Below are 25,394 nucleotides of genomic sequence, written 5' to 3'. Positions count from 1 at the left end.
TCACTAGTTAACTAGTGAAAGTCTGTACAAACATACATATATACCCGCACGCAAGCTTTTGGGTTAATTGGCATGTTGGGTTTGCCTGCCTGGGGAGCTTGTCTCCTCCCCCTGCATCATTCCCAGGTCAAACCAAACTACCGGCAGTTGCAGTTGCAGTGCGTGCAGCAACGCAACACGAGACACACACCGTCACGTCAACCCCAACGCATTGGCTCACGCGCCAGGGTTTCTCGAAGCCCGAAATGGGAAGGAAGGACGTGAGGGGGGGACGGAGGGACCCCTTGAACCCTTGACCGGTGCCAGCACGGCGGCGGCTGGTACCGTGCCGATCGGTGGCTGATCGGCGGTGGGCAGAAAGGTGAGAAGCGTCTTGGGCAGACATAATCCCACCGCTCGACTTACACATGGAGAGGGAAAGAAGGTTCCGCCGAGGTACCGAGGCGAGGGGTTCTCAAGGTTGATTCGTGCAGTGTATTGACTGAATTGGAGTTGTGCTGTAAGTACGTCGTGCTGGGGTACGGATAACTATACCCGTGTCTTTCAACATGAGCGAGAGATATACCGGGAAGTGACGTCGAAGCTGCTATTCTACCTACCTACGCCATTAAGGAAGGAAGAGCAGAGTAGGTATATGTCTCTAGGGGTGGTGTTGTGTGACCCGAAACTCGGTCTGTCGTGCGAAGGACGTGCAGAAGAGGAAGCAATAAGACAAGATCGACCAAGAGAAGCCAAGTAGGGAGCAAAGCGAGTTGTGGGGAAAGAAACAACTGACATGTAGGCTCTTTCTTCATTCCCACAGCCAGGCTCTGTCCATAGGGCGGCTGTCCATTCAAGCTCAGTTTGTCACTCTCATGCCCGAAGGCTAAGCCACAACAACAAACAGCAGCATACACATTTAAAACACTTCCGACCCTGATCAACATCCCCAACGTACAACAACCAAACGGCACCGAGTAAGCAGAAAAAGGCTTACGATAGAAGCAAGCAACATACATCCGTTTTTCAACACCCACCACCCCCCGCCCCCTATGAATAACTCCGACGGAATCGACCCAGTTCATCCCACTTCACTACTAGTTAATCATTAACGAATCAAAAAAAGATCGAAAATCTCGCGTTGCGGAAGAAAAAAGCCGTACCACCAGTAAATGATAAGATGATACCTCCCCCCGGCGCTCCCACCCACACATCAAGAGAAAAAAAAACACGACCCAAGCCAAGCCAAGCCAAGCCAAGCCAAGCCTTCTTTCCTTCGAGTCCCCCCTGTATATGTATTTCATTCATTGCGGCCTTGAGCTCGCCATCTCGCCGTACCGCCCGCGGTGCTGTGTCGTGTCGTACGCCTGCAGCACCCTGGTTTGCGACTCGTCTGCCTGCGAGAAGGCATACCCGCGTTGCTTGCGCATGCGCTGCACCTGCCGGACCTTGCGAATGGCTTTTTGGAATTGCTCCATCCTGCACACGTAGTGAGTTAGTATCGATTATGGATAGGTATGGTATGGGGTTTATTTATTGGGGGTTGAAAACATACCTCGGCCGGTAATCCTGGATGTTGTACTTCTGGATCTCCTGCACATGGTGGTACGGCTCAGGCTTCCACAGCCGCTTGCTGAACTTCCACCCAAAATCTCTCGCCAAAGCGAGAATGGCCAGGGTAGGCATTTGGAGCCAGAAGGCCGGGCTGGTGAACAGTCGCGGGATGACCCCAAACCACTCCATCGAGAAATTGAGCATCGGGGCGACGGTGCCGTAGACGGCGACAAACACGACCCAGATGGCCATGCTTCCCGGGATGGCGATGACGTGATACTTGGTCCAGTTGTTGGTGACGAGCGCGGCTTTTCCGAGGACGGTGAGGAGGACGGCGCCGTACATGGCGGCACCCCAGACCCATTTGCCGGCGGGGAAGCTGTCTCGCTGGACGCCGTCGTAGATGTAGAAGGCGGAGCCGCCGAGGTAGAGGATGATGGAGTGGTAGACGGCGTTGAGGATCCAGGAGGTGAAGACGCTGGCCCGGAAGAAGCTGTTGGTCTGGCCGAGCCTGTACAGCTGCGGGTAGCGGTCGAGTAGCCGGGCGGAGACGAACTGGTCAAGAATACCGAGAACGAGAGGAGGGAGGACCGTGTAAAAGACGTTGTAGAAAGACAGTGTCCAGGATTCGTAGATGACCTCACCAGAGAAGACGTTTTGGAAGACGTACTGTTCCTAGTTAGCGCGCGCCGCGTGGTACCAACAGAAGAGTGCGAGGGGGGACATACCCAAAACTGTGTGAGATAGAGGGCGATGTTCTTGTAGAAGGAAAACAGGATGGTTTTAGCAACGCGATGGTAGCTCCACGCGCCATGGACTAGGAGTAGCTTGCGGAGGAAGCGGAACTGGGCAATCGACACATCGGCGCTGCGCGCGGCTTGGAGACCCTCCATACCGCTGATACCGATGCCGATGTGGGCGGCCTGAATCATAGAGACATCGTTCGCTCCATCGCCGATGGCGAGGAGGATGGACTCCTTCTGGTACTTCTTGACCAGCTTTACCACCATAGCCTTTTGAAGGGGTGAGACGCGGCAACAAATGACTGCTTTGCACTTAACAGCGAGGTCAAGGAAGAGCTTCTCGAGGTCCTTCTCCAGCGCGTACGTCAATGACTTGCCGTCGATGACAAGGGCTAGGGTCCCTATTTCAATGGTGCCATCACCCTGGTTGTGGATGGCATCCAGCTTCTTTTGCAGGTTGTCTCTCGTCGCATCGGCACTCTCCTCGTTGACAATAAGAAGCATCATGTCTTCGCTGAGCAGCTTGCAGCTCATGCCGATGTTGATGGCAGTTTCCTGTCTGTCGCCAGTCAAAACCCAGACCTTGATGCCGGCCTCTTGGAGGGTGTGGATCGTCTCTGGGACGCCGTCCTGCAGCCGATCTTCGATGGCCGTGGCGCCGAGGAGGTAAAAGTCCTTCTCGATGAGCTCGGCGGCCTTGTCCAGCTCTTCAGCACGATTACCACTGACGGTCGTTTGCGCCTTGTCGTAGACCTGATACCACTCCTGGAACTCGTGCTCCGAGACCTCGCGCATGGCCAAGCATAGCGTCCGCAATCCTTCAGAGGCGTATTCTTCGAGGTGGCGGAGGGTGGCTTCGACGTGCGGGTTGTTATCATTCAGACGCTCGAGGATGACAGTGTCTGCACCCTTGGTGTAGCACCGGACCTTTCCGTCGGGACAGCGGTAAATAGTCGACATCCTTTTCCGGGTCGAGTTGAATTCGCAGACAGCCAGAAGCTCGTACTCCAGTTGTTCCCCGTTGACCTCGATGATGACAGCACGTGGTTTGCGGGCGAAGAACTTGTAGCCTAGTTGCAGCGCCCCGTCGACGAGGGCCCCCTCGTCAGGGGAGGCGGCCTGGTACTTGATCTCGCCCGACTCGTTCCGCTCCGGAATCACAGTGTGACAAACGGCAAGCAGTGTGAGGAAGTGATGGATAGCTTGCGCGCTCGGATGCTCCTCGAGGTTCTTCTTCAGTTGCTTAAACTCATGGATGCCAACCTCGACGCCGTCCTCAATGGTTGCAACACGGTCCTCGGGGACGGTCTCGGCATACATGATGCCAGCAATAGAGGACGCCTTAAACTCCATCTGGTTGCAGGTTAGGGTCCCCGTCTTGTCCGAGAAGACGTATTCGACCATGCCGAGTTCCTCCACCAAGCTGGAGGTGCGGCAGTTGGCAGGCGTGTCGGTGACGTCGTGGTAAATATCCAGGTCGTCGTTGATGAGGATGCCGTGCCAGTACTTGACCATCTCGAGGGTGACGAAGAGCGAGATGGGGACCAGGGCGGAGAAAAGTACCCAGTAGGTGACCATGTCTTTGACAAAAATGCGAGCGATGGCGGCGGCGCCGTCCAACTCCTCTAGGGCGAGATATTTGAGGGAGTCGCCGGAAACACGGCGCATGATCAGGTCGCCGGCGGTCGAGATGACACTAAGGACAAGTAGCATGCCAACCAGGGCCAAAACAAGTTTGTTCAACTGCCTCTCGACTTTGGTCCGCTTAATGGGCGCCGCGGTCGCATTTCGCATGAGTTTAGTCTCATGGCCGGTAAAGACGACAACTCCGTGGATCCAGGGGGTGTTCCGCAGAGTGGCGCCACGGAGAAGAAGCTGCTCCGGGTTTAGGGACAGTTCCTTTTCCCCTCCGCCCGCCTGCATGGTAAGGGTGGCTTCGTACGTGTACAGACTGCTGTTGGGTTGCTCGGAGCGGAGTCTGCCGCCAAGCCGGCTGACCTCGGTCGAGCTCACCATCGATGAGGTTTCGGGAAGCGCCTGCTTGATTTTGAGGTTGGTCTCTCCATCAAGGTTGGCCGTCTCAATGTAGCACAGGCCCTCGGGCTCGGAGCTTGCTAGAAGCACGAGATCGGCTGGAAACGGCTCCTCGGACTCGACCCGGACGATATCACCGACGGCGACGTTGATCCACTTCGTCTCCTCAAAGCTAGAGCCGCGCAAAACGCGGGCCTTTGACATGTTGAGGGACTTATCGGCCTGCTTCCGGCGATAATCCTCCACCAACTCTTTGCCTGCTGATACCAACAACACCACAATAAGGGGCCCGATGGTGGTGTATTGGTTGGTAGGCGAAAGTCCTGGAATTTGCTGCAACCCGGCAGTGAATAAGAAGAAGATATTGGCGAATTTGGAGAACTGCTCGAAGAGGAATTTGAGGGGGAAGGTCGCGATATTGTACTTGGCCGTCGAGACGTGGTTGTCGACGTACTTGTTGGCGGCGTTCGCGGGGGGGTTGTTGAGGTGGATGATGCGGGGTCCAAGCGTAGATGGATCGACCTTTGCGCGCCCAAAGCCAAACTTGAAGTTGCCCATGTCGAACTTCTTCTCTTTTGGCGGGGGCGGCGCCCCGGCCGTGTCTGTCCGACCTCCGGGTCCAGCCCCGGGCCCGGCCCCAGCTCGCGGATCTGTTAATGGGAGGTCCATCTCCGAGTAACCCTGACCCATCCCGAGCCTGTTTTTTACCCTCCCGAGGAACCCGCCGCCCAAGCTCAGAACGCTGTTCCGTTTCCTCGCATCTTGCACCGCTGCCGATGAGCTACCACCGGCCATAGCCCCCCCTTGTTGGTAATACCCGCCATCATCGGGATAATCGTCGAAGTCATCGGCATATCTCTGGTAGTTGCCCAGGTCTGATGTTTGGCTATACTGTCGGTGGATTTCCGGACCGTAGGGCCCAACGGGGCGCGACGTGGAACCCAATGAGGGCCCGGAAGGTGGCGGCCTTCCGGCGGGGGGTCGGGACTGGCCGGAGCCGACAAAGTCGTCGTAGGACACGGAAGGTCGCGACGGCGCGGCGGTACCTTGGTCGTAGGCGTACGAGTTGAGGAGATCATCGTCGTTCAGGGCCGAGCGTTGCCCTGTGCTGTAAACGGGTTGGTCATTGTCAAGATCGAGGAGGAGGTCGTTTCGGGAGGCTGAAGAGCCCCCCGGGGGTGGGCGACCGGTCATGCCGGAGGGCGGCGCCGCTCAGGGCAAATCGGTCGGAGGGGAGGGGAGGATCAGGCGCGGCGCTCGGGCATTGATGGATGCTAAGACCTGCGTAGAAAAAGACACACAAAGGCCAAAATACCGTTGGAATTCGGCGAGAACGGGGAGGTTGTCGGCAGATGTCGAGGGGATGATGCGTCGTGTTTGTTGCAAGCACAGCCTCCTTTCAGTAAAAAGGATTGCGAATTGGGGGATCCTGGGCAGCAGCGCTTCTTGGCTTCGTCAGCCGCAACCTTGCAGGGTGTTTGGTCGAACTTGCAGACGCCTCCAACAAAGGACAAAACTCGGCTCTCAAAGCCAATCAGAAGAGACCAATATGTTATTTAACAGCCGCGCCCCCGGGTATGTGGCTGCGCGGGCGGGAGAATGTGAGTTGCAGTTGTTGGTTTGCGCCTTGGTGTTGAGAAGTGATAAACTTGAAGTCGATACGAGAGAAGAGGGCCCGGGCCCGATGTTCGATGCAAAAGCACCAAGGGGCTCCGCTGGAGGCTGATCGAGGACTTGGCACACGATTGGCTCAAACCCAAGGACGTCACTCCACTGGCGAGACCTGGGAGCGTTGAAAAGCGTTGCTCTGAAGAACAGTGTTTCGGACGGTCGGTTGGCCAATCAGAATGCCGCTACCCATTTGATCCCCGTGCAGGGGAACTGCCACTGGTTTGAGGTGACGAATCATCTAATAACTTAGCCACAGCATGCACAGGCTACCAAGCACTTGTCCTCCTTCCCCTGGGCCAAGTTTGCCTTGTGCGTCTTACAAGGCCAGCACCGCCTCTAATTTACAACGTCACCAAGATCTTCAATTTGACATCTGTTTCATCAGGGGCACGACTATCTGGACCTGCAAATTAGAAACAGCACAGCACCGCCCATCTAATCTAATCAATAGCTCTCAAAATGGTCTGCGCAAAGTGCCAGAAACTCAACAAGACCACCCTCGCCACGCCCGGGGTCAAGAAGAAGGCCGAAATGTATTATGGCTCCGCCGCATCGGCATCTTCGTCGGGTGCGAAGAAGTCGGCCACTCTCGGGCAGACAGGAATCTCAAAAGTAAGCATCTGAAATTAGACTTGGCGATCGACATAGGAAGCTAACCTTCCGACAGAGCAAGCTGCTTTCCAAAGCGGCCAAGAACCCTTACGCCCAGTATTCCAGCTCTTGCGGCCGGTGCAAGACCAAGATAGCCCAGGGGCACACGTACTGCAACCAGTGCGCCTACCGTGACGATGGTGAATCAAGATGGTGTTTCCATTGCTATATCTACAGCTACTGACATAGAAATAGCCTGCCACATCTGCGGCAAGCCGAACAAGAAAAAGACGGCCGTGCCGACTGTCGACGGCCAGAAGCGGACTTTTAAGTGATTGAGCGGTTCATGCCTGGTCCCGCAGATCAGGGCCGTAGCTTCCGACGAAACGTCTTGCATATAGGGCGCATCGCTTGAGACTGAACAGCCTTGCCCTGGGGTGTCACCCACAAATGACCACGATGCAAGCTAGACGGCGTGCAACGCTACGAGGGGGCCGTGGAGATTATCGGAGGTGTGTTATTATTCCCAGTATATTTGGATTGTTTCTATATTAAGTTTAAAAGCCCGAGGAGAGGTTACACGACCGCAGCGTGTGCTCGACGGAGACTTGGTACGGAGCCCCAGGTTGGTGCGGAGCCGCTGTCAGTTGTAGTTCCATATGCACTGTACATACAGATTGGATTAGATGAAAGGCTGGAAAGCCGGGAACGGATTTATAAGGTCCCGACATGTATCTAGAGTATTGTCACCCACGACCCGACTTTATAATGGCTACATCAAATGAAGAAATGAATGACGAACGATAGGATCGAGTAACGGTGGCACACACCAAAGGCCATGTTTTGACATTCAGACGGTGCTCGCGGCAACAATAATACAACCAAACCATCCCACTAGTGCATACAACCCAATCATTTCTACATCGAAGCCTTCAGAGGCTGGTCCTTCAGGATGACCGCCAAGAACTCGCTGATATGCTTGTTCGTGTCCGCTGCCGCCTCCCATAGCGCCCAGTGCGACGCATTCACTTCCTTCTTGACAAGATCGGTGCAGAGATCGTCCATGCTCGCCGACATGGCCGGCGGCAGGGCAGCATCCCGGGTAGCCACCACCATCAGCGCCGGCACGGTGACCTTGGTCCTGCCCTGCTCCAGCAGCGGCCGCTCCTCATCAAAGTTGACCTTGCCGTTCTTGTACCAGCACAGCGGGCCGCGCATGCCGTTCTTGAGGTACTCATCGGCGTAGAAATCCATCTCTTCCCTGCTCACCAGCGGGCTCTCCCCAATCTTAGCCGGCTCCAACAAACCCACCTCCAACCCCTTCGCCACCCCAAACACCGGCTGCCCATCCTCCCTTCTCGCCCCATACATAACACTCAAAAACGCCCTGATCTTCTCCCTCCCCACCACGGCCTCGTCAACCTCCGTCCCCTCAAACTGCACCTGATACCCAAAATTCGGCAGCAGCTGCACAATCTGCTGCTTGGTATAAAACTTCTCGGGCACCGTCCAAAACGGGGTACACACACTGAACACGCCCCTCAACACCTCCGGATACCACAGCGCAAACCGCCACGCCACCGCTCCACCCCAATCATGGCCCCCCAAAACAAACTTCTCCACCTCCTCCTCCTCCCCCTTCCCCTGCACCCGCCTCACCACCGCCAGCAGATCCTCCACCACTCGCTTGTACGAGTACGCCGCGATGTCCGCCGGCGCGTCGCTGCGCCCGAAGCCGGGCAGGTCGGGCACGATGACGCGCAGGCCCTGGGCGGTCAGGTGCGGGACCTGGTAGCGCCAGCCGAAGGAGAGGTCGGGGAAGCCGTGGATGAGCAGGGCGGTGCCGGTGGTGGGGGTGCCGGAGGGCGGCTCGGCCAGCAGGTAGTGGTAGGTGGTGTTGTGGGGGGAGGCGGGGATGGTGTAAGTGTGGTGCTGGACGCGGGGGTCGGTGGGGGTGAGTTTGTCGATGGGTGCGGCCATTGTGATGGGGTTGGTTTGTTGGGTTGGTGTGTGTGTGTGATGTGAATATTGTTTTTTTGATGAGGTGGGTAGTAGGTAGAATTGTTTATGAGTGTGAGGTAGGTAGGGGTGGGGAGGTGGGGGGGTATTAAGTACGAGCTAGGGGATTCGTGCCCCTTTTATGCGAAACGAGGATCCGTGAGGGGCATCCGGTATATTTCGCCTGAAAAAGACAAGAGGGATCAGTTTGCGACGAGGTGAAAGTCAATTGGTAAAGACGGTGTGGCTATGGATCCGGCTTGCCCTGTGAAACATGGAATCTACATGTAAGTACGTATGATTACCTCCACTTTGATGCATCCGGGACGGAGCGGGTTTGACACCCAAGACCTTTTAGAAGTGTGCTTGACGAAAGCTATCCCAAACGGGCAAGAGGAAGACCTCTTCCACTCCCCCCGCCACGGCGTTCACCGAGTGCCGCGGCGAGAGAAACGGCCAATGCGTCATAACCCCCACCTGCTTGGGTAGGTTTCTGTGCTGGCCCCTTGCGACTGCAGCAAAGGCCCGATCAGTAATACATAGAATATACGGGCTACGCAAACTTGCCGACAAGTTCCGGCGAAACCAGAAGACGGGGTGCGGTGTTACGTGCAAAATGCAACATGGGTCGGAGCGGCGCAGACGCGAGACTTACGTGCCTCCTGGTCAAACTTGTCTGTACACTCCATGCATACCTACCTACCTAAGGTAGTATACATCTACGCGTCTCAACTCCGAAGGCCCCTCGCTAAAGGTAGCGGGTCCGCATGCACAGCATGCCGAGACCAGGCGACACCGACCCACTACCACCCTCTTATGCGCTCAGCCAACTAAGTGATCTCGTCCTAGGAATCATCCTCACGCGGTGCTTAGGACTAGTCGATCTACCTAGTATGTACCTTAGCTATGACCAGCTTAAGAAGGGGATACCACAAACGACATGTTTTGGATGCCCTTGGCCGCTTGATAGCTCTACACCTCTAAACTTATACCGGAACGGAGAACCGGAACACCGCCGTCTCCACCGCAGTCTCCCGAATCCCGCTTTGCCCCGAATCCCGTTTTTTTCTGTCTTCGCCGCTTACCTCGTATGCATGACTCTCCCCGCGGCAACATCCGACATGACGCCCCTGTCGTTACCCCCGTGTCGTTACCCCCGAACGCCGCAGCACCACCCCAAGATAACGCTAGACATATACGCTACCCCCCCTCCACTCCCCCGGTGACACAAGGCGCTACACTTATAATCGACGCCGGCGCGGAAAAACGAAGAGCAGGTACCAGGATGACACACACCAAGGTTAGTAAATCACTATGTCCTCCTTGTCCTGCATCATCTCGTCTCCGTGCTCGTCGTGATCCTTATCAGGGTGAGAGTCTCGCGCCTTGGGGGGCGTGGGTGCCAGAGCACCGGGGTTAGTATCTTGCGGCGGAGGGTTGGGCTCACCAACCGTGGCTTCTTCTGGATGGGAACCAGCCTTCGGTCCCGAGTCTTCCTCCCGCTCGGGTCGGTGCCTTGGCTGCTCTCGTGGGGGAGGCGACGGTGACCGTGGAGACGGTGTGACTCCGAGTGCCCTGAGTCGCTGCTCTCTACGCGTTTTGAAGTCCCGTCTCTCTCTGTCTATAGCTTCCTGTACGGCGTGGACCTGGTCGCTAATGATATCTTCCTGCTCTTTGGTGGGCTCCCACGGGACGTAGTACTATGAACGGTCAGCCGAGCTGCATGTAAGTGCGGGAGTAATATATCTACTTACAATCCTGGGCTCGCTACGCGTATGCATACTGCGAGCTTTTGCGAGCATCCCTGAGTGCCGAGTATTCATCTGCGTTGGGATCTATTAGTTACCGACGAACGCAGAATGGAGAGGAGTCACTGGACATACCGCCCGCTCATCGAGCTTGACCTGCTCAATTTGGCGTACCCTCTTCAACTGCTCCAGCTTCTCGGCCCTGCGCTTCTCGTCCTCGGCCCGCCGTTGTTGCGCTTTCTCGTGCTGCCGCCGCTCGATCTCGAGCCTCCTCTGCTGCTGCGTGCTCGACGCAGTCCGGCTCAGCGTACTGACTAGGCCGCCAAACAACCGCTGCCCCCGTTTCTTCTCCTCCAAGCTAACGTTCCGCCGGACCGGAGGACCGGCTGTGGCGGATGGTCTTCGCGCCTCTGGCGAGCGCCGAGATTCGGGCTCCCTGTCTCCCCGGCGTGTTCTTGTGGGTGATCCTTCTATAATCGATCCATTTCGCTCGTTCCTCGTGGGGGCGTGGCCGTCTAAGATATCTTCCGCCTCGGCTTTAACACCGTTGCTGGGGGGTGTGTTCGCGTCTCCATCCTCGAGCCTCATGCGCTTGCCGATAGCATCCTCCGTATTGACCTCAGGTGAGGCTTTGCGCTTGTTTGCGGAATAATGTTCCGTTTCGGCCATTTTCCGAGCCCGGGATACGCCGCGATGTGACCCGAAGTAATGCGCCGCAGCGTGGATTGTCGTCCGTTGCGCAGTCGCTCAATGGCCGGCGGGGTGGTTGAAGCTGGGCTTGGGAGCTTGGGACGCGCGCGAGACTGCAGGACGGTGCAGAGACTAGGGCGATGGAGCTGTGCAACCCTTCTCACGGCTCCCGGCACCGAGATAAGGTCTTGATATTCAAAGCCGTAATACCGGTTGCAATACCAATGGCTATTTTGGATGCATAAAACAAACAAGGTGGGAAATGAAGGAAGTCGGGAAGTCTCGATGTTGCGTCGCAAAGTCGAAGTTCCTCAATCCAACCCCAACCCTCTGCCGTCCCATGTGTAATGCGATCGAAATTACTGGAAATACGCCACCGCAGCCGAGGCTTGATAACCACCAAAGCCTGTGACGTATTTACCAGACATTTTCCCCGTCGCGTGTAAATCCGCCCCTCGAATTCTTGACCGCGACATACCACATCACGAGCGCAGCAATCGACGGCCCTCGACTAGTCGCCGGAGCCTTGACGACCGTTTCTTCGCCCTTTATCCTTCACCGCTGGACCCCTTATCCAACCGACCACAAAAAGAGAAGACAGGACAGACAACCACCCACCATGTCCCGCCATCACCCGTACGTCCCAGTCCCAGCCCCAGTCCCAGCACTAAAGCTAACTACCACTCTTCCCCTCTCTCACCAGCGACCTGGTAATGTGCCGCAAGCAGTCCGGGATCGCGATCGGGCGGCTCTGCGACAAGTGCGACGGCAAGTGCCCCGTGTGCGACTCGTACGTGCGGCCGACGACGCTGGTGCGCATCTGCGACGAGTGCAGCTTCGGCAACTACCAGAACAAGTGCGTCGTGTGCGGCGGCGAGGGCATCTCGGACGCCTTCTACTGCTTCGAGTGCACCCGCCTCGAGAAGGACCGCGACGGGTGTCCCAAGATTATCAATCTAGGTAGTTCGAGGACCGATGTGAGTTTTATCTTCTTTTTTTCTTCTTCTTATCGGAAGTTGAATGGTGCTGGCCGAATGGATGCTGACGTGGGGTGTGCCTTCAGCTGTTCTACCAAAAGAAAACGAATCGGACAGGGTTTTAGTGACGGCGTGGCCCGGGTCTGGGCGGTTCCGGTTCTCTTCTCTACGGGGTGTGGGACGGGCGGCATACAATGTACTGTCTGGGGGATTTATAGGTGGAAGCCTGATATGGACGGCGTTTTTTGGAGTTTATAAGGGGCATTCTAGACGAGATATCTCGGGACATGCGCTGCCAATATTACTATAAGAAGTCATCTACTCTTTTCAACCCGGGAAACTATAACGTGGGTGGGCTGAGCTAGCTAATACAGCATGTTGTCGTCTCATACATTCTACAAAGGGAACGGGAAACCAACAAAACCAGCGCAGAGCATAAGACCATTACAAAAGAAATCAACGACCCCTTTCCAAAACATACTCAAGCTTTAAACCTGCGAGCCATGGCTAGTTAGATATAGCTGACCTTGGTGCCCATCCCGGCCGTCGCCTTCACTTTATTCCAACTGGCCTGCAAAATTCGCCCAATCCTCTCACGGATCTTCTTCCGGCTGAGCAGCATGAGCAGACCAACTACGAAAGCCAGCATCCGCATCAACACATAAGGGTTGGTCTGAAAAGCCCCCGCGATCTCGTCGACAAGAGTCCGGAGGTTCGTCAACACCATCGACGCCCTCGACATGAGCGTCGGGGCAGCAACAGCGTTACTGCCACCGCCACCACCAGCATTACCCGCCCCCCTCCTCGGCAACGGCCCTCTTGATCTCGCCATACCCCCCGAGCCCGACGCCTGGCTCCCAGATGACCCACCCTTCTTCAGCGCCGGCGACGCGGGGGCAGCAGGCGTCGACGACGACGAAGACGCGTTGCTCTCCACGCCGAAATCATCCACCGTCGCCTTGGCCTTAGCCTTCGCTTTAGCAGTCTCCAGCCGCTCCTTTTCGCGCTCCTTTTCCCTCTCCCTCTCACGGGCCTCGGCATCCCTCTTCAGGCGCTCCTCCTCCAGCCGCTTCTTCTCGCGCGCCTCATTCTCGGCGCGCAGGCGCCTGGCCTCCTCGATGTCGCGGCGGATGGCCTCCTCGCGGGCGGCGCGCTCCTCCTCCTCGCGGCGGCCCGCCTCGGCCTGCTCCTCGCGCAGCGTATCGAGCGCCTGCAGGAAGGCCTCGCGCCGCTCGTCGTCGAGGACGGGGCTGACGCTGATGAACTCGTGCGCGTACTCCCACTGGTCGTTGCGCGGCAGCACGTGCAGCGTGTACAGCTCGAGGATTTTCACCCGTGCGTTGAGATCGCGTGGTGTGTCCGCGCCGCTGGGGGCTGGGCGCCGCGTCTTTCGCGAGGCGGCGGGGGAAGGGGAGGGTGATTCGTGCCGGCGTGCTGGTGACTCGGAAAAGCGGTCGGCTGAGATGTCGAGGGAGGGGGTGCGCGCGGCGGCGAGGTAATTCTCGAGGCGTTTCTGGTTGAGGTTCTGAGTTTTGGAGTGGGCGAGGAGAAGAGTTGCTCTGGAGTTGATGTATCAGTTGAAACCGCTGTGTTAAGAAACGAAGGGAGAAAGCGGGAAGCCCGGGCAACGTACAGGTTGATAACCACTTCAGCATCCACATCCGCTTCGACACCATGGTATCCATTGCGAATTACCTCCTCCCAAATATCTCCCGACCGGACCTTGTAGCAGAGAGCCCGCCAGTCCTGCCCGCCAAACGCATCCTTTCCGTCTTCCGGGTCGAGCTCGGCAATCGCATTCAGAACGGTCAAGTACAAGCTCCAGACCTTGACCCGTGAGGACCGAGACGCCCGAATAACGGGAGCCGGTTCGGTTGATTCGTTGTTCGGGTCATCGGACTGGGGAGGTGACACTAGGGGGAGGACAGTCGAGAGAGCCTCGGGCAAGCGACGCGTGAGGAACAGCGTCGACGCTTGCCGGTAGGTCTTCGAGATATGAGAAGCCGCGTTATTGCGTCCCGAAGTATTTGACGCGGATAGTGATGATATGGACGATGATAGACCGCGAGCCTGTGCAAGGCTCTCTGCGGCCATGTACGATGTGTGGTTTGTAGCCATTGCGGGGATGGTTGTCGCGTGTCGTCGGGCAATGGAGGTTCAGGTCATTCGTAAGTCGTCGGCGTGTGTTGTCGGCGTTGAAAAGACCTTGATTGAAACACACAATGGTTACTCGACGTTTCAATGTTCAGCCATCGTGTTGTTAATGCCGAGACATCACCCTCAAGACGACAACAGACAATGGAAGCGATAAGGGTGGAAAGGTTTATCGTTCGACAAACGCGAAGCCGGCCTCGACTTCCAACTTCATTCAGTGGAGACACAACATGCAACATGTGCGCGCCCAGTGACCTCCAGGCCGCAAATTACTGTCTTGAGCCTCGGCAAGCCTGGGGTATGCCGATTGGGTCACAGTGCCATTGGTGGGGCAACGCTTGTTAGCTGCCGACCATTGAGGAAGCAGAACCGCCAAGTAGCAAGGAGGTGTGCATGAAGGAACTCCATGAACTCGATGAGACTACCGAGCTTGATCAAAAACGATATTCAGCATGTGTGTGGGGTCGGCGAGATTGGTGGTATTTTCAACGTTGCGTGGCCACCCAATGTGAACCGGACGGGAGTTAGGGTTTTGTACAATAACAACCCTTCCCCTGAGATAGATATCCCGATGAGATACTTGGGTTGGTACGCATGAAGTAACTCGTCGAGAGACAACCAGGAAGTCGTTGTAACAAGAGCACAATAGTCAAAGACTTGAACCATAATCTAGCTTTGTATCGCAACAAACCCTTCTCACAATCCAAAGAGCCACTCCAAAGCATACGTCCCACATACCACCACATTACATACACATCCACCCAATATCTACCCTGCTACGAGGGGGTAGCTTACTGCAACATCGAGTCAAGGCTCTCCCCAAGCTTCTCCTCGATCTCCACGATCCACCGCCTATTCTCCCTCTCCACCACCTCATCATCGTCATCCTGCAACTCGCTGATATACGGCAACATCTCCGGCAGCGCCTGCAACCACTCCTCGCCCAGCCTGACCGTCAGCGCCTGCTGGCACTGCACCACCGCCAGCCGGACCGCCGCCTGCCCGTTGCGTAGGTGCTTCAACAGCGTCCCGTTGAGCTCCTTGTGGTGCTCCTGTGAGTCGGCCGCCGCCGCCAGCTCGACCAGCGCGGGGATCAGGTCCTCGGTCGCGTCCGCCGCGCCCGCGTTGAGGAACTGCTCAACCAGCACGGGCGCCACCGCGCCAAAGTGCGCCGGCGCCTGCCAGAAGCCGTCCTGGTCGTGCTCAAAGCACTTGCCCAGCGTGCGCAGCACCCACTTCCAGAGCTCCTTCTCGTCGGCGTCCTGGAAGTTGGTCGACGAGAGGACCTGGACGGCGCTCTCGACGATGTACGACGCGTAGCTGGTGACAATAGACTTGAGGTTGCCGAAGAAGGTGTCTAGGAAGCCGTAGACGGCGAACAGCCGGAGGGTCCGGCCCGACGCGTCGTTCTTGGGGAGCCCCGTCGATGCCCACTCCATGAGCTTAGAAAAGATGGGGCGGAAGGCGGCGTCGTTGAGCTTGTAAATCATCTTGAGCGCATCGTCGCCGATCTTGGTTTCGATCTCACCCAACTCGGACGGGCTGATCGCGGTCTTGGCCTGCCCGGACACAACAGTCCTCCTCAGGTCCATAGCGCTAAGGAAGATGGTCGAGAGCGAAGCTACATTCTTGGCAACAGCTGCCTTGGAATGCTTGTCGAGGGCCATGCCGAGTATGTCGAGATATTCAGAGACGGCCTGTTTCAAGGTTAGTTTCAGTCCCTCGCAACATCACGAGCAAAGGATACTAACCGAGGCGCCACAGCTGGAGGCAGAGGCCCAGTTCTGGTTCAGTGCATTGTACATAACCTTGGGGTCGACCAACTTGGCCAGGAATTGAAGGCAGTGGGTTCGGTTACTGCTCGATTCATCGTCCAATGCCGCCGCCGCAGATGCGTTCGAGCAAGCCAGAAGGCGGTCGAGGTATGAACCAGTGATCATGTACGGGATATGCTGGGCCAACGCCGCCACGAAAGCATACGCTGCATTGTGCAGCTCGGCATTGGGTTCCTCGCCCACCAAGCTCTGTTCGAGGTAGTCCAACGCCTTGGGGATAGCGACAGGCAAAACAGGGACGATACCGTCCTGCAGAACATCCACAAGCGAAGCCAGGCAGAGTAGCGCCATGACCCGGAGGGTTTGCGATGACTGGCCAAGGCAATAATCGCCCGCAATAGTCGCCGCCGCCGCCGCAACCGCATCGAGATCCTTCTTGCCGTACTTCTCCGAGATCTTGTCGACACACGTCACAGCAGTGTGCTTGTAGCTCATGTCGTCCGACTCGCGGATGACGGCCGTCAACTGCGGCAGGAAAGCAAGTAGCGCCTCCCTGGACCTTGGGTCCGCGGTGCTCTCGCTGTCGACCCGGAGCTCGAGCGCCCGCAACACCTTCTGTCGTAGCCCGACGTTCGGCCGGTCAAGCAGTGCTTCCACACTCTTGATGAACTCGGCGATCGAAAGTAAATTGAGGAGGTTGGACAGCGCATCGCCGCAGCGGTTGTAAAGCGCCTTCTTGTTCTTGACCGTAGTGGCCAGCGTCAAGATGCTCTCCAGGAGCGTCGCGTAGAGATCGCGTATTTTCCCCGTTTCCATGTCATCTCTCTCCGCCAACTGCGTGATCTCCCGCTTCAGGCGCTTGTTTGCAAGCAGATGTGGAAGGAGGTTCAACTGCTTTGTGGCGACCTTTTGAGTATCATGTTCACTGCCGTCGCCGCCAAGCAAGACGTTCGATAGCGAGGGCTTCGGCTTGAAGATATCGCTAGTCAAGTCCAAGAGCTTGATGAGAGTTTGCAGCTGGATCTCCACCGAGAAGGAGCTCATCATCTGGGTCGTGAACGAGATCATGTTGTCTGTCGCAGCGTACCTATCGACGAACATGGCAAGAATGGCAAAGAGGAAGTCTTCAGGTCCAAGATTCTGAACCAGGGAAATGAAGAGGTCGTGTTTCCGGTGCGAAGGGATATGCTCATAGGCAGTAACGAAGCTGGCAAGGAGGTCCTTGGTGCTGGCAACCACGTTGCGTCCTCTTCTCCGGAACGTGTCAATTAACGGAGGAATAACCTCCTTGATGGTTTGATTGACAAACATGGGCAGAGTAGTCATCAGCCTGCTTCAATACCGAGCTGCCCATAAACGTGAAAATCGGCATGACGCTCTGCAGAACCACGTCTGGTGCCGTCCGAGCCAGGCTAGCCACCAAAAGCAGTGCCGCATTGATTACGGCAGGGCTAGATGACTTTTGGATGCACGTAGCCAAGATGTCTCCATGGCCGACCGATGCGTCGATCGTCAGGTTCTTGTTATCCTTGTACGCCGGCATCATGGCGAGAAGACTGCTCAGAACGAGGTTTTGGAGATAGCCCAACTCAGAGCCGATGAGCGTGCTGAGGTGGTGAAGATCTGACAGCGTGGTGAAAAGGCTTGGCAAAAGCTCGGGATGATTTGCCGGGTCGGACTCTTGAACGAGCTCGAGGACAAAGGTCGTCTTGTTCAGAGCTGCCTTGAGCTCCGGGTTACTCTGCAGGCCCACGCTCCGGCTCTGTTCTGTTGTGCTGACCCGTCTTCGCTTGTTCGCGGGTTTCTCGGTCGCGAGTTTGACTTGGTCTTGCAACGAGTCAATAAGGTCGAGCTGGATGTCAGTCGTGAGCTCCACCTTGCGCAAGAGCTCAACCGCCTCCGTAATGACCGGGCCGTGCTCAGAGGACGATAGGGTTTGGGTAATATTAAACATAAACCGAGCTGTGGAGGACTTGGTGTCTGACTTCATAGACGGCCACATCTTGATAACCCGACAAAAAATCGCCTGCACCAGGTGGGGCCTAAGAGCGGTTTTAGGGTCGTTAATCAGCTCGAAGGCCGTCTCGAGGCCGGCGGCGTGGTTTGCGATAATGACATCCACGACAGCTTGGTCAACAGTAGCCTCGTCAAGTGATTCTCGCGCAGTAAGCTCGATGACCTCTTCGTGGCCGAGGGCAGCCCACCAACGGAGCAGCGGCAAAAGAAGGTCTGTCCGAGACGTGCCCGAGATGCTCCGGATTTGGTTGAGGGATCGAAGCAAGCGGATCTTGACAGCCAACAACGGTGTCTCCGTGACGTGGCCACAGATGAACTTGAAGATTGAGAGTCTTGTTGCGTGGGAAAGATGGCGCCTTCCGCCTTCCGTTCCGGATGAACCCTTCGAGCTCTCAAGGGCGCTAACGAGGACGGCAACGACGTGAGCCTCGTGAAGGACAGATTCTTCCAGCGACGGGACCAAGACCGAGCTAACCAGAGCTTTGAGGGTATCACGGTCAAGCGCATTGGGAGCGCCAACCTTACCGTACAAGTCCTTTGCGCCCCAAACCTGCCGGGTTTGTTCTTTGACAAGAGAACCCAAAACAGCAATAAGGTCGGCCGCGGCACGGCGAACCTTCTTTGCCGGATCGCTCAGAGCCACCGCGCAGTACGGGATGATCGCCTGGAAATCCTTGTCCGCACAATCGCTTTCCTTCAACCGCAACTTGACACGCTCGAGAGCAGCCACCTTGGCGAGTGTGGGAAATGGCCCGCACCAGACGCGCATGTAGAAGCTGAGGTAGAACGGGTTGCTCGTCGCCAGAGGTCGGCTTAGAGCAGGAATAGAGTCGAACTTCTCCATGTCGCTCTCCGCAGCCGCGGCAGAAAGAAGGACTGCGCAGAGGTCGTTGAACAGGCCGCTCGAGTCTTGTGATAGACAAGAAACTGTCGAGGGTTGCAGCTTGGCCAACTCTTGGAATGTTGAGGCCAAACTCAGCGTATTTTCAACTGCCATTGCCCCCTCTTCAGCCCCTGCCTCCTCCGAGCTTTGCTCGATCGCAAGTTTCGGGCGGATCGCAGCTCCAAGTTTGAGTTCAAGTTCTTCGATGTTGAAGTCAACCTCCTCAATGGCAGACCTGATAACATCCCCCACATCTCCTCCAGTCTGCGATAAGCTGATCAAGGAAGAGCCGATTTCTTTACGAATATGACCGTCCTCGTCGACCTCATCATTGACCTTGTGGGCAGCCAGGAGCATGGATTTGTAGATAACCTTGATCTGCTTATCCCGTAGCAGATTCGCCGAAAGAAGCGAGTTGATAGCAGGCAAGCTTCGGACATCGCCTTTTTTGGATAGTCTCTCGATGAAGGCTAGCGCAAGCCCGTTGGCCAGTTTGTCGACCCTGTGTTGCCGGCTGATTTCCACTAGGGTCGGAACCAAGTCCTGGACCTTGATGAGGGCCTTTGCGATACGGCTGGACACCTGCTTCGCAGCCCGGTGTTGTGCCAGAATGCAGAGACAGACAAGACCCGGGCGATAGGTATCGATATTCCAGCCGTGGACTAGTTGGTCCATAAACGCCGTGAGCGCCACATCGTTGAGACTGCCCTTCGCAGCCAGTATAGTAACGATCATATAGCTTGCGATTTGGATCCCAGGAACTTCTTTCATAACCATGGCCTCGCTGAGAACTGGCCCGATCTGCTGAAGAAGGATATGGTCGTTTTCCAGCTGGATGCTCCTCCGACCAGACCTCATCTTGTCAAGCATGCCATTGGCAGCTTCCGCCATGACGCCACCCCAGAATGACACCAGACCCGGGTACTCTTGCCTTGCGCGGCATGATTCAAGCGTATACTGAGAAATAACAGAGAGCAGCTCGGGCCGGTTTGTCGCCTGTTGAACTATCGCGGCTCTCGGCGGGGCCGTCAAAGATCTGATGTAAGGGTCTAGGAATCGGTACTCTAAGGGTATCTTGGATGGAAGGATGGAGAGGAGTGTAACGAAGGCCGGAATCGTATGATACGGCAAAAAGGTGGTAATGAGGGTGGCCGTGTTAAACTCGTGGATCCTAGGGCCCAGTTAGCGCGGCTGGGATAATCTGAGAGGGCATTTTTACCTAAACCGCCGAATCAACCACTCGATTGCTTTGATGGCGGGCATAAGTCGCAACCGGCTCCCCACCAGGTGGAGGAACGAGTCGACGCGCTTGTCCAAAACCGCATTCTCCTCCGCGTTCATCTGGATCCGGTCGGCTTCTTGACTTTGCTCGCTAAACAGGGAAGCGCCATATTGTGCGAAGCGCGCATCCAGGTTGCAGAGTTCCTCAAAGCCTTCGTAGGATAGCTGGTAGATCTCGGCGAAGGTTTGGCCGGCGGCGACTCGGGGCTCCCAGATCAGGGACTTGGAATGAGTGGCCTTGAGGGCCTTGGCGTTCAGGCTGGTCCGCGAGTTGGCTGCGATTTGCGCCAACTGCGCAGCCAAGGACGACGCCATATCAAGGCGATATTAGTTTTCCCCGCGTGTAATTCTCGTCGGCTTCGTTTGCGACCAAGGGGGGGCGAGTTGACGCGGGCAGAAAACGGTCTCGGCGGCGGTAGTGGGCAGTTCGAGGTTGTAGGCCGCCAATTAACCATGTATAGGTTAGCTACACACGGCGCCGTCAAATGCGGGTAGTGGAGGGTGAAGGAGGTGGAAGATGCGGTTGACACCTCTCACTGTCCGCACTCTGAGAGCTCGCGTTGGATTTGTTCAATAGCTGGAATCGTTGAAGCACCTTCGTCCAGAAATTTTTCTGGGTCGGAGGGGCCGATAAGCCCAATTAAGCCAATGGTACGCTTCCGATAACGTCTTATTTTGGTGGTGGGCTGCTCTTCCATCCCAGGGCCCAAAAAAAATCCAGCACCCAGAGGGACACCGAGCACCAGCCCGAAATCACCACCGCTCCACCAGCCCTCTACAATCGCAATCGCCATGAGTTCCCGTCCGTCGAAGCGGAGGAGGGTTACGCCACCCCCCGAGGACGGCCAAGATTCGGGCAACGGTGACGTCAGGGTTCAAAAGGCCTTTTTCAAAAGCGCTTCGAACTGGAACCTCGAGCAAACCTACGAAACGAAGTCAAAGAAGGCCAAGAAGAAGGAGGCAAAGAAGAATGGAAACGAGACTGGAGGCAGACTTCCTGTGAAGACCGCCCAAGGAACATGGCAGGTTCACGACGATGCCGAGTCGGTAGCTAGCGACGGCGATTGGCTTGAGAGCGAAGGGGACGACGGTGGCATTGACGAGGAGCCCGAGGCCGCTGTGCCGGAAGCGCCCAAGATCCCCGAGCGTGAGCAAATCCGAAAAGCTCAAGAGGAACTCGCCAAAATTGCGACGCAGCTGAACGAGGATCCGGAGGAGTATCCCGGCGCATTTAAGTCGTTGGCTCGCATCGGAGATTCGCCAATTCCTGCTATCCAAAAGCTCTGCATCGTTACCCAAATGACGGTTTACAAAGATGTCATCCCGGGCTACAGGATACGACCGGCATCGGAGGAGGCCGGCGAGAAGTTATCGAAAGACGTGAAGCGGCTACGGACCTACGAACAGGCTCTGGTGTCCGGATATCAAGGCTACATCAAGACTTTGGCGAGGCACGCATCTTCAACAGCCACGGGTTCTCGGCGATTGGGGCAACCTGTTTCCAGCATTGCCTTCACCTGCGCCTGTACCCTAGTCAATGCTGTACCGCATTTCAACTTTCGGGGAGAACTCCTGAGGATACTCGTCAAGAAACTGAGTGGTCGCCAGGTGGACGAAAACTTCAACAAGTGCCTGAAGGCGCTAGAGACGCTGTTCCGAGACGATGAGGAAGGGAACGCTTCCATGGAAGCAGTGTCTTTGCTATCCAAGATGATGAAGGCTCGGGATTACCGGGTTGATGAGAGCGTGCTGAACCTGTTCCTGCACCTGCGGTTACTGTCCGAGTTCTCTGGCAAGGCTTCACAAGACTCGGTTAGCCGCCCTGGTGATCTACCAAATGGCAAGAAGCCGAAAGTAAAGAAGGAATTCCGGACCAAACGGGAACGGAAGTTGATGAAGCAGCAAAAGGAGGCCGACAAAGTGATGGCACACGCTGACGCGGCCGTCAGCCACGAAGAAAGGGAAAAGACCCAGTCCGAAATTCTGAAGATGGTATTTGCCAGCTACTTCCGTATCCTCAAGGCCCGCATGCCTCATCTGATGGGTGCCGTGCTTGAGGGCCTCGCCAAGTACGCTCATCTGATCAACCAAAACTTTTTTGGGGATCTTCTTGAGGCCCTCAAAGATCTCATCCGGGACAGCGAATTCACAGAGGACAGGGGTGGGGACGGGGAAACGAACGGCGACGAGGAGGATGACGAGCTCTCGGTCATTCGCGACACGAGCCGCGAAGCGCTCCTCTGCACCGTCACCGCCTTCGCCCTGCTCGAAGGCCAGGATGCCCATAACGCCCGCTCAGACCTACACCTCGACCTCTCCTTCTTCATCACCAACCTCTACCGCAGCTTGCTAAGCCTTTCCGTCAACGCCGACGTCGAACTCGGCGCCAAGTCCCTCCACCTCGCCGACCCGGAGGACAGCTCTTCGGGTAACCCGGCCAACCGCAAGACCAACAAGGTCAACCTGCAGACCACGACGGTGCTCCTTCTGCGCTGCCTCACCGGCGTGCTCCTCCCGCCCTGGAACATCCGCTCGGTGCCGCCGCTCCGGCTGGCGGCCTTCACTAAGCAGCTCATGTCAGTGGCGCTGCAGGTGCCCGAGAAGTCGAGCGAAGCGGTGCTGGGCGTGGTGCACGACGTGGTGCACACGCACGGGCGCAAGATTAACGCGCTGTGGAACACGGAGGAGCGCAAGGGCGACGGCACCTACAAGCCGCTGGCCGAAACCATCGAGGGGAGCAACCCGTTCACGACTACGATCTGGGAGGGCGAACTACTCAGGAAACACTACTGTCCCAAGGTGCGGGAGGGTCTGAAGGCTATGGAGAAGGAGTTGAAGAGCATTTAGTTTGCCTGTGTTGTTTTGGTGGCCAGTTTACATGACAGGGACGGGTTGGACATGTAGCGTCTGGCATTTGTCACTGAATTCTCAACTGCTAACAGCTAATCGCTGGCTTTGTTGATACCCCTGACAAGAGGGAAATCCCCTGGAAAGACATCGCTAAGCATCAGCGCACTCCACAGTTCGGAATTGAAATCTGCCCATCTGCCGCGGCCCCCACTAGTTCGTGATCTTTTCTTTCCGAGGCGGATCTGCCCTAAGGGGGCCTGTTTTGATTACGCATTCTGGAAGCCCTTGCCGAGTACCACTCTGCCCTCGCCCGGGGCGATGACCTCAGGGGTAAGACGGCCGGTTGGTCCCAATCCGGCAAATAATGCCCGGCTCGGTCCTCTTTTCGTTCGTGTCAACCTTTTTTCATCGCGCGTTTCGAGACCAATGCGGAACCAGCGTTGTGCTCCCAGCTGAGGCCGGCCAGCCAGTGTTGCGTTGTCGGTGGAAACTGACTTGGGTGATGTGGAAACACGGGCAGATAGCTGGTGGATCATATTCGCGAGGAGGCGACCCCGATCGGGCAACAGAGGGATCGACGGCATACGCCGTTTGACCATCTGATAGCAGAGCCAGCATAGCGGAGTAGTAGTTATAGCCACTTCACATTCGGCTGGTGGCTTGACTTAGGATGGCGATGTGCTCGGCGGAGGCATGTGGAACTCAATGACGTTTCCTCACCGAGCCATCGACCTCAGCGGCGCAGAGACGGCGGCTCATCGGCTTGTCAGGATTTCTCAACGACTGACTCCCGGGGGCCATGCGGCGTGGTACAAGGATGCTCCGGGATTCATGCCGCCCCTCGCCGAGCCACCGGAGCAGGGGAGGCGGATGGGGATGGTTGGGGGCCCATGGCATCTTACCCTAGCTTGCCTGGCCCCTGGAGCCGGGCGAGGCTGGCCAGACTCCCAGCAGGGCTTGCCACTTGGCCGTCCGAGCGCCCGAGGTCAACGTTCGTTGCCCCTGGAACCCGCAGAGCTGGGCAGGGATGGTGACAATCGCCCGCCGTGGCAGCGATCATGCCTTCGGGGTCGTGGTTTCAGAAAGTCGATCTGGTGATGACCCTGCAGCTGTTGGTTGTTGGATAAACCTCGGGCAGGTGGGAGCAAGGTCTTTGCAGAGAGGTCCAAGTTGAACAGGGCAAGGTTATCTCGATCAGTCAGAAGTACGAAGTCTCACTGTTTTCTCTAGGACCGTTGCGAGCCGTGAACCGGAGGCACTGTTTTGGCGTTGCCTCTCAATCCACGTAGTTTCCACGGGATGCCCACATAGAGGGAAGCAATTGACAGACATCTCGGCTTTGCCTAGCTCAAAAGAGGAGTGGACCGGGCGAGGACAAACTGTTGGTGTGTGTCTGTTTGCAGGAATCTGGGTTCAGGGACTTTCCCTGCGGTGGTCGACCGCACGAGCACTTGGCTTGGGAGCGCACGGTGTTCAGGTGAAGGCTCCCAAAGGCGAGCCTTTCCAGTCCCGGTGATTCGGTTGGGCAAGGGGTAAGTAATGCAGGTTGACGCTGGTGACGAGTTGGATGGACAGGCTCGGCGGAATGGATCCTTTTGGGAAGAGAATCAGGTGTTGCTTTCGGCGAGTCGGGCTGTTGTTGCTGCATCGAGGTTTTCTGACTCAGGTACAAGTTATTAACTAGCGGGGGAAACGGGCAGTGGGGTCATGCAGACAGAGCAAAAGCAATTCGAGGGCAGTTGCACCTCACAGCTTCAACAAGCCCGGCTTTCTTTGGCGAGAGTGTGTCTTGCAGGTTTCCCCGCTAGTCGACATGCATTCCAATCTATCTCCGGCTATGAACAAACATACATACAAGTCGCCTATCTCCACAGAGCTTCCGGACTGACGAAGGTCTTGTTGGCTCTCGGCTTGTTCCCTGTTCATTTGCTATTTACCCCCCGCCGTCCGAATTTAAGCCGTTCCCGCTGTGTCAAGGCGCGAGCCGCCCTTCTGGAAGAAGCTGCGACAGCGTTCTCGAGTTTCATCTCTTTTCCCGACCCCTGAACTCCATCACCGAGCACGACGGCGCTTGTTTCGCGCTCTGCAACCACGCGAACCAGGCTGAATGCGGCAATCACCCGTTGACTTTTCTGGCAAGTCCGAAGTGCCCCGCTCTCCAACAATGGGACCGAGCGACGCAACGCACAGTCATCTTCCCAGTCCCTGAGCTGCTCCTTGCTGCAGACTCGGGTGGTTGCATCGAAGAAGGGTTTCGTTGGCCATCGCGTTGCTTGTGTGGGCAATCCGCCAGGGTCGCTTCTTGTTTTGCTCCGCGAAAGTCGCAGCCGAGGAACGCCCCGCTCATGCAGGCTGCCAGGCACGGTCAGGCACACCAATAGAAGCTGCAGGACAATTGCGCCGACTTCCCGCCGTTGCCTCGAGCCCCCCTGAGGCAACTGTTCAGATTG

At 56.6% G+C, this 25,394-nt stretch overlaps 8 protein-coding genes across 8 annotated transcripts; 3 read left to right on the top strand and 5 right to left on the bottom strand.

The window, feature by feature from the left end:
- Positions 1 to 1,283: 1,283 nt before the first annotated feature.
- Positions 1,284 to 5,504, bottom strand: CHGG_02934 (uncharacterized protein; the record flags this gene model as incomplete). Its single annotated transcript, XM_001229449.1, has 3 exons — positions 1,284 to 1,458; positions 1,535 to 2,202; positions 2,262 to 5,504. 3 exons carry the CDS (start codon positions 5,502 to 5,504, stop codon positions 1,284 to 1,286), a joined length of 4,086 nt encoding a protein of 1,361 aa, XP_001229450.1.
- A 936-nt stretch (positions 5,505 to 6,440) lies between these two features.
- CHGG_02933 (uncharacterized protein) lies at positions 6,441 to 6,907 on the top strand (the record flags this gene model as incomplete). The annotated part of the gene is made up of 3 exons (XM_001229448.1): positions 6,441 to 6,593; positions 6,649 to 6,772; positions 6,822 to 6,907. 3 exons carry the CDS (start codon positions 6,441 to 6,443, stop codon positions 6,905 to 6,907), a joined length of 363 nt encoding a protein of 120 aa, XP_001229449.1.
- A 583-nt stretch (positions 6,908 to 7,490) lies between these two features.
- On the bottom strand, positions 7,491 to 8,552 carry CHGG_02932 (uncharacterized protein; the record flags this gene model as incomplete). The annotated part of the gene is made up of 2 exons (XM_001229447.1): positions 7,491 to 8,015; positions 8,100 to 8,552. 2 exons carry the CDS (start codon positions 8,550 to 8,552, stop codon positions 7,491 to 7,493), a joined length of 978 nt encoding a protein of 325 aa, XP_001229448.1.
- Positions 8,553 to 9,871: 1,319 nt separating this feature from the next.
- On the bottom strand, positions 9,872 to 10,987 carry CHGG_02931 (uncharacterized protein; the record flags this gene model as incomplete). Its single annotated transcript, XM_001229446.1, has 2 exons — positions 9,872 to 10,270; positions 10,454 to 10,987. The coding sequence occupies 2 exons, from the start codon at positions 10,985 to 10,987 to the stop codon at positions 9,872 to 9,874; spliced, it is 933 nt and encodes a 310-aa protein (XP_001229447.1).
- A 640-nt stretch (positions 10,988 to 11,627) lies between these two features.
- CHGG_02930 (uncharacterized protein) lies at positions 11,628 to 12,110 on the top strand (the record flags this gene model as incomplete). The annotated part of the gene is made up of 3 exons (XM_001229445.1): positions 11,628 to 11,644; positions 11,712 to 11,985; positions 12,072 to 12,110. 3 exons carry the CDS (start codon positions 11,628 to 11,630, stop codon positions 12,108 to 12,110), a joined length of 330 nt encoding a protein of 109 aa, XP_001229446.1.
- Positions 12,111 to 12,578: 468 nt separating this feature from the next.
- CHGG_02929 (uncharacterized protein) lies at positions 12,579 to 14,103 on the bottom strand (the record flags this gene model as incomplete). Its single annotated transcript, XM_001229444.1, has 3 exons — positions 12,579 to 12,618; positions 12,708 to 13,544; positions 13,619 to 14,103. The coding sequence occupies 3 exons, from the start codon at positions 14,101 to 14,103 to the stop codon at positions 12,579 to 12,581; spliced, it is 1,362 nt and encodes a 453-aa protein (XP_001229445.1).
- An 827-nt stretch (positions 14,104 to 14,930) lies between these two features.
- Positions 14,931 to 20,409, bottom strand: CHGG_02928 (uncharacterized protein; the record flags this gene model as incomplete). The annotated part of the gene is made up of 4 exons (XM_001229443.1): positions 14,931 to 15,836; positions 15,891 to 17,201; positions 17,257 to 19,849; positions 20,033 to 20,409. 4 exons carry the CDS (start codon positions 20,407 to 20,409, stop codon positions 14,931 to 14,933), a joined length of 5,187 nt encoding a protein of 1,728 aa, XP_001229444.1.
- Positions 20,410 to 20,886: 477 nt separating this feature from the next.
- On the top strand, positions 20,887 to 24,042 carry CHGG_02927 (uncharacterized protein; the record flags this gene model as incomplete). The annotated part of the gene is made up of 2 exons (XM_001229442.1): positions 20,887 to 22,893; positions 23,614 to 24,042. The coding sequence occupies 2 exons, from the start codon at positions 20,887 to 20,889 to the stop codon at positions 24,040 to 24,042; spliced, it is 2,436 nt and encodes an 811-aa protein (XP_001229443.1).
- Positions 24,043 to 25,394: the final 1,352 nt, after the last annotated feature.

The sequence above is a fragment of the Chaetomium globosum genome, genomic scaffold, assembly GCF_000143365.1.
Source record: "Chaetomium globosum CBS 148.51 scaffold_2 genomic scaffold, whole genome shotgun sequence".
NCBI classification, from domain to species: Eukaryota; Fungi; Ascomycota; class Sordariomycetes; order Sordariales; family Chaetomiaceae; genus Chaetomium; species Chaetomium globosum.
The sequence above is the reverse complement of the archived record's forward strand: the minus strand, read 5'-3'. Positions and strand labels throughout refer to the sequence as shown.